General features: G+C 34.7%; 2 protein-coding genes across 4 annotated transcripts; both read left to right on the top strand.

Moving 5' to 3' along the window:
• Positions 1 to 513: 513 nt before the first annotated feature.
• Positions 514 to 2,828, top strand: LOC147392212 (proton pump-interactor BIP103-like). 3 transcript variants are annotated; one of them, XM_086459575.1, is made up of 6 exons: positions 514 to 703; positions 1,240 to 1,626; positions 1,717 to 1,911; positions 2,004 to 2,171; positions 2,266 to 2,460; positions 2,543 to 2,828. In XM_086459575.1, the coding sequence occupies exons 2-6, from the start codon at positions 1,240 to 1,242 to the stop codon at positions 2,648 to 2,650; spliced, it is 1,053 nt and encodes a 350-aa protein (XP_086315701.1). In that variant the 5' UTR covers positions 514 to 703; the 3' UTR covers positions 2,651 to 2,828. The 3 variants fall into 3 exon arrangements, with proteins under 3 accessions (XP_086315701.1, XP_086315702.1, XP_086315700.1); XM_086459576.1 differs by having other exon boundaries at positions 517 to 703; positions 1,247 to 1,626; positions 2,004 to 2,183; XM_086459574.1 differs by having other exon boundaries at positions 517 to 703; positions 2,004 to 2,183.
• Positions 2,829 to 4,699: 1,871 nt separating this feature from the next.
• On the top strand, positions 4,700 to 6,861 carry LOC147392211 (non-classical arabinogalactan protein 30-like). Its single transcript, XM_086417252.1, has 2 exons — positions 4,700 to 5,018; positions 6,370 to 6,861. Exons 1-2 carry the CDS (start codon positions 4,730 to 4,732, stop codon positions 6,666 to 6,668), a joined length of 588 nt encoding a protein of 195 aa, XP_086273378.1. The 5' UTR covers positions 4,700 to 4,729; the 3' UTR covers positions 6,669 to 6,861.
• The last annotated feature ends 511 nt before the right edge of the window (positions 6,862 to 7,372 follow it).

Raw genomic sequence — 7,372 nt, 5'->3', positions numbered from 1 at the left:
ACTTCTAAGTTTACATTTTGCAACATACAACAAGTTATAGTAGCCTTAATTCATTTTTTACTTTCAAACTTAAAATCCGTGAATTATTCAAAAAGTTAAATAATTCGGAGAATAATACTTTTATTGAAAAAAAAAAGAAAAATTTGTGAATGTTTCAAGAGTTAAACGAGAGATTGCTAACAAGAGATTAAACATCTTCCAATCTAACTTATTTTATTTAAAATAATTATAATATTTTTATATAAATAAATAATTGTAAATAGAGTTAAGATGAATTGAATCATCCGAGACAACCAGATGTCAACCTGAGTTTTGAAACGAGAAAACATATAATTTTCTGGGGATTCGTATCAAATGATTCAGTATTCAACTTCTGGATGAGATGTGATGATTATTCTTTATTCTTAAAATTTTGATTGATAATTTGAAAAATCGAAAATTATCAAAACAGCTATGAACTGAATCAATCATATTTTTAATATTTATGAAAACAGTCAAATACCCTATTTAGTAAAATGTTATGTTTATGGCTTTATGCTCGAGTTCAAAGTTACCTAATTTTTTTAAAAATCCCATTCAAATTTCAATCAATTTAAGCTGGATTTTTTTTTTATAAAATCTCTCTCTCTCTCTCTCTCTCCAATTGCTCTATTTAAATGGTCGATTTGAAACTCCCTGAAAATCTATACTCTTAGATCTTGCGGTATGAACCTCTGATTCATGTTGCATCTATAAAAATCTTTATCAGTTCAAGTACTAAAAATCATAATTGTTGAAAAAGATTGATTTTTTTTTTTAAATTGTTGAGAACTTGAGATTGTTCGTATTTGCGGATTTTAATTGCTAATTTTTTATTTTTTATTTCCTGAATTTCTACTTATTATTGTTTTGGATGATTGTTAGTTTGACCTTCTCTCTGTTTTTAATTTACTAAAATTGTCTCTTTCACTGTTCTAATTACTGAAACTGGAGGAATTATGGTTACTTTTTTTTTCTTTCTTTCTTTTAGATTGAATTTCTGAAGGTTCTTTTGATTTAGTTTTAGATTCTTTTTGGATCAAATATTCAATCTTTCTGTTCTTCAGGTTAAACAAGAACACAAATCTTCTTCAAAATGTGGAAGAATCTATGAACTAAATTGTTTATTTTATTAATCTAACCATGTTGATCTTTCTACTCTTTTTTTTTTTTTTTTTTAAATTTTTGCACTAATGTCTTTCTTCTCTTTGTTTCATCAAGATGGAAGATCTTTACAAGTCGGTTATCGCTTTAAAAACCATGGATATAGAGGTCATTAGAGAGGATTTAACACAATTTCCTCTCAAGGGTGTAACCGATGAAGACGACACTCACTTGGATGAGAAAGACAATGAGAAGTTGAATCAGAAACCAGGACTTGATGAACCAATTAAAGGCGAAATGGATTCCATTATTGATGCAAACATCTTCCATACGGATGCAATCGAAGAATGTTCTGCATCTAAGCAAATCCCTTATTTTTATTTCATCAAGTTTCGATCCTACGAAGATCCAAACCTGAAAGCCAAAATCGATCAGGCCGACAAAGAAGTTCACAAGAGGAATCAAGCTCAATTTCAAATTCATGAAGCAATAAAGTTAAACAAGGTACATCAAATGCAATGTCACATAAATCCCTTTATGACACAATTGGTTTGATTTCTAAACATTTAATCGTGTTGTAAATTGTTCGTAAAGGTGGAACGAGCGGAACTAATGTCACGGTTGAAGTCTTTATCTCGTAAGGACAAGCAATATAGGGAAATCCTCGATGAAAACAAGAAGTCAATAGAACCTCTAAAACATGCTTCGGGTAAGCTTCGTAGAGTGAGCAATTCAATCCGAAAGAGACGTGATGGTTTATGTTCATCGGAGGAAGAACTTAATGATGTTGTAAGCTTGAACTAGTTTAATTATGTAAGAATTTAATACCCTTTATTTTTTATTTTTTTTCATTTTTTGACTCCTATTTTTGGTCCAAACAGATTTACGGCTTGCATTATCGAATGCGACATGAGAGCAAAACATTAGTTGAGGAAAAACAGTTTCTTAGAGAAATCAAACAGCTTGAAGAGACTAGGGAGAAAGTTGTCACCGATGTAGCTATGAAAACGATGATTTGGGATTCATTTTATTATAGAGAAGTTATTCAGGTTCAGTTTAAAGTAATTTTCTTCTACATTCTAATCTTTTTTTGAACTAAAAATGATGTTTGATTCACTAAGATTTCATGCAATTTTCTTGTAGAATATAGGTGTTGATTTGGATGGAATAAGAAAGCAAAAACAAGTGGTCACGACAAAGATTAAGTTTTGGGAAGAAGAACTTAAGGCCTTAAACAAAGAAATTAACTCTTTACAACAAGAATTGGCAGCTATAAACAATAGCAGGGGTGAAGCATATGAAGCTGTTTTCGAATTGAAAAAACATCGTGATCAAGAGGTGGGATTACGACCCTCCATTACTAGTTACATTTGCGACTATTTCCGTGATTTAAATTGCTATATTTTTTTTCCATGATTAGGTTGAGAAATTCATGTCCCAATGGAGCAATAGTAAGGCTTTTAGGGATGATTATGAGGAAAGAAGTCAAAAAGAGCGCGAAGAGAAAGGCAACGACATTAGTACTTGATACCACCAATCCCGGGGCACGGGCTGAAGAGCATACCGAAGATGTCAAATTAAAATGCCGATGAACACTAGGTGAATACTCTCGGATACAGAAACCGATCAAAAGGTCAGGATCAACTTCACAAAATTATACTTAAGCGGAAAAAATCAACTTCACATTGGCTATGGCCTCCTCCTGCCTCATTCCTGCCTCATTAATTGTTGATTATGATGCTTTTGGCGCTTCGATACTAAATGATATTTACTCTAAAAGGAACCCAAGAAGATCTAGATGAATAGAAGAGTTAATGAGCTAATTTTTCAGTGTGAGATTTAATTTTGTGTTGTAAGTTAAAAGTTGTTTGTTAATGTTTTGTATGTTAAAGTTGTTTGTTTGAACCAATATTTATCTCAATTAAGAGATGTGTGAGTGATGCTGAAAATTGTTTTAATGGTGTTGGTAATTTGGTATCCACACACAATTTACTCATCTTCATGTTATATATGGTTATGGTAAATGGTAAACTTAATTGCTCTTTATCAAATTGGATTTGGAGTTTGATTGGTGATTCATTTATTTTTCTATACAATAATTTTTTATAGTATATATGTAAATATACATTAATTATTTATAGGGTCCTGTTATCGTGTACCCTAAAGACACACATTAAAGTGCATTAAATACACCCTGGGAATAAGTACATCGGTGCTCTTGCAAAAAACACTCAAGGAAGATCAGTCCTTTTTCACGAACTTCAAGTTATCCTAAAAGAAATGAACATGACTGCCTCCCTTAATGTTAGATCCCTGAAGGTTAGGGCTGATTCCAAAGTTGCCATAAACTGCATTAATGGGAGAGCTAATGCTCTTTGGAGAGAAGAAAGATAGAGTTCTCCTTCTGCTAGAGAGAGAGTAATCAAGCGGCTGACTTCCTAACTTCTTTTCTTAACATGCCAGGGGTGATTATTTTGGATCCTATGAACTTACTTAGAGAGCTACAAAGTATTGTAAGTAAGGATGTGAATGGGCATGCTTATAACAGAATGTAATCTTGTTTCTTCTGGTTGGGGGTCTGCCTAACCCCTCCTTAATCTTCAAAAAAAAAAAAAAGCACATGGGTGTATTTTTTTAGGAAAGTTTCGGTACAAAAATCAGACCCCAAGGTGTATTTAATGAACTTTAATGTGGGTCCTAACAAAATCCTTATTTATATGACTAATGATGAATGTACGTGATATATCATACATCAATCTATACGTGGCTAATGTGGGAAGGGCATAGAATCATAGATCTTTTTCCTTGTGTATCTCGAAGAAAAAGATCTATGGTTTTGTGCCCTTGCCATGTCAACCGTGTATGAATTCATCACGACTCTATTTATACATTTCAAACAGTATTGGATTGGGTTGGGAGATGGTTAAAATCCAAAACCAATATGAGAACTTATCAAATCCAGTTCTTTTCTAATTGGGTCCTTATCAAAACCCAAATCCTAAATACAGATCCATAATTATTGGATCAAATTAAACAGATTTCGGGTCTAATCCGATCCATTCACAACCCTAATGGGCTAACCTGGCGTTTCAGCAAGTATCAAAAAAAGCCAGTGGGTGATCACGTGGAACGCAAGGGAGGTTTGAAGTAAGACAGTTAAGAACCTCCCACATGTAACAGTTCCAATGTAGATCCTGTACTCCCTGTAGTTGGATTGCAACCCTGTACTCCTGTTAATCTTCTACAAAAAATTTATCATTAATCAGCCTGATTAGTAATTTCTTGCCATTAAATTTAAATATTTCTTTTAACCTATATCTACCTCTGTCAATCATCAGTGGGCCCTAAAGATATAAATATGTAGTAAGATTGCAAAATAACTCCTGAAAGTACAGAATCAGCAATCTAAAAACACAAGGTGTTAGAAGCTGAGAAACTTATAAAAGAAGCCTTGGTAGGTGTGCAAAATTCCAAAGCTAATTGAAGCTCTGCATGTGAAACCGAGCAACACTTGTCCATCTAAAACGATGACTAAGAAACTCTCCAAAACTCTTTATAAACCCTAATCCCAAGTCCCAAAACCTACCTCTCCATTGCATTTCTCACAATGGGTTCTGTTTCAATGCTAGCTTTTGTAGCTGTTTTGCTGTTAGTGGGGTCTCTCAATATTCATAGTAAAGCTGATGATCATATTGTGACAATGATGAAGACCCAGCCGCCGGTTTCTTCACCGACTTCGGCTCCGGCTCCCTATCCAGCTCCAATTCCAACTCCGGCACAGGGACCGAGTGGTCATCTGCCGGCAAGAAGTCTGGTGGCGGTGCAAGGTGTTGTTTATTGCAAGTCTTGCAAATACAAAGGAGTGGATACACTTCTGGGGGCTTCCCCACTTTCTGGTTCGTTGGATCTTAATTATTTATTTATTTTTCTTTATGTGGGTCAGATATCTGACATACCTCCGGTTAGTAGGGTCATGTTTAGGTTCGGATTCTACAAAAATAATAAATTAAATTCATGTATTTTTTTTTTTTTTTAAAATATCTTTTGGAGTCGTTTAACATTGGTTTTTCATCAAAATAGGAGGACAATATCTATCATATATTAAAAAATTAATAAAATAAATTTATTGTTTAAAATATATTTTAGTAGAAAATCATAATATTTTCAATACTGGTCTAGGTTAGACATTATTAGCCCCTTGTTCAACCTAGGTTGAAATCTTTTAGCTTGGTCGGGCTGAATTAGTGGGCTAATAGCTCCATCAACACCCCCTACTAATTAGTGTCTGACTCTCGACAATGAGAGATAGAGATAGATAGATAGAGGGAGAGATTCTCTATGTGCATGCATGCAACTATTCGTTTCATACATGTGACAAGAGGGACCCATGGAAAATTTATTAGAGTCGTGATAATATGACCCATCAGTGGGCATACTCAATCGACTCCCAGACGTGGCAAGTTCATGAACAATAGATTTGTAAGTCTCGGGATACAAGATTGCACTTCCTCATAAAAAGTGTATCTCAATGGAGTCGTGTATCCCTAGGCGTACAAACCTACTATTTTTGAATTGGCCTGCGTCAAGGAGTAGATTGGGTATGCCACCTGGCAAATCATACTATTGAGTTTTGATAATATGACTCGTCAGGTGGCATACTCAATTGACTCCTTGATGTGGACAAGTCTGGGAATCGTAGATCCGTACGCCTCAAGATACAGGCTCCCTCTAGACACTTTTTATGAGGAAGGGCAATCTTGTATCCCGAAGCTTACATATCTACAGTTCATGAGCTTGCCACGTCAGGGAGTCGATTGAGTATGCCATATGGCGAATCATATTATCACGACTCTTTATTATTTATATACATAAGTGCAAGATATTGAACCATGCATGTGTCAGAGGGAGACCTATCATGCACGTGCATATAAATGTATAATGGATGCATGCATGTATGTATATAGAGTTGTGATGAATGCAGCTGATGTGACAAGGGCACAGAATCATAGATCATTTTCAACCGGATACATAGGAAAAAGATGTGCAGTTTTGTGCCCTTGCCACGTACTCAACCACCTACCAAGACCGCGTGCATTCATCATTATTCATGTATATATGTGAGCGAGTGATTGAGAGAGAGAGAGAGAGAGAGAGAGAGAGAGAGGGAGTCTGTCATTGTTGATGAGTAAATTAAGTGAGATTTATATCTTTGTTTGATGGATTTCATGAACGTATTTGATTGTGAAGGTGCGGTTGTAAGGTTAGAATGCAACAACAGCAGGTACCCAGTAAGTGAAGTGGCCAAAACAGATAAGAAAGGATATTTCTTCCTTCATGCATCAAATAGGCTGACCAACTACGGAGTCCACAAATGCAAGATGTTTTTAGTCTCTTCTCCCTTGGATTCATGCAAGAAACCTACTAATCTTCATGGTGGACTAAGTGGGGCCTACTTAAAGTATGAGAAATCTCCTGTTCCCACACCCTTCTCTCTCTACACTGTTGGACCTTTTGCTTTTGATCCAACCTCTTGTCCCCATAATTAATTCTTCACATCTCTCTCTCTCTCTCTTGGGTTTATATATAGTTTATAGTTGTATGTGTGGGTAACTGGGTATTGGGGTTTATGTACTTTAGATAGTATAAGCTTTGTATTTGTGATAATAAATAAAGTTAGTAATAATAATGTTGAAGGTACGTGATGATGAGGTTTCTAGCCTTCATTTCCTTTGATGACAATTTAATGTTTGACAACCTGCTGATACCACATTCTATCTAAAGCATTTCTCTTATTTATAATTTCTCATCATCTAAAAAATAGTTGATGAATCAGTTTGGTTTAGGTATTTTAGATTTCTATTCATCAAATTGTGTACTAAAACAGGTGAATTCAAAATTAGAGTCAAATGAATATTATAGTTTATATAAAGGGTGCCTGCAAATCACACTTGCCATAATTTCCACACACACACACAAAAAAAATCATACTTGCTAAGTTAATTTTTTTTAATTTCAAGTTTTCCACAAAGTATGGGCTTTGGATGAAGGGAGTTGAAGGAGATGGCATGGATATCAACTATCACATTCGCTCTCGCATATTTAATGATTTACTTTTTTAATAAGCAAAGATTCATTAATGAAAAGTGTGGACAGTCGAGATGACCAACTAAGCAAGAGGCGGTACAAGAGAGCCTACTTAGTAGCAATACAACACACCCTTTCCACATTTCCTACAAAATCCTCAAAAATT

The sequence above is a fragment of the Akebia trifoliata genome, chromosome 11, assembly GCF_017979445.1.
Source record: "Akebia trifoliata isolate Shusen 1 chromosome 11, ASM1797944v1, whole genome shotgun sequence".
In the NCBI taxonomy this organism is placed as follows: Eukaryota; Viridiplantae; Streptophyta; class Magnoliopsida; order Ranunculales; family Lardizabalaceae; genus Akebia; species Akebia trifoliata.
The sequence above is the reverse complement of the archived record's forward strand: the minus strand, read 5'-3'. Positions and strand labels throughout refer to the sequence as shown.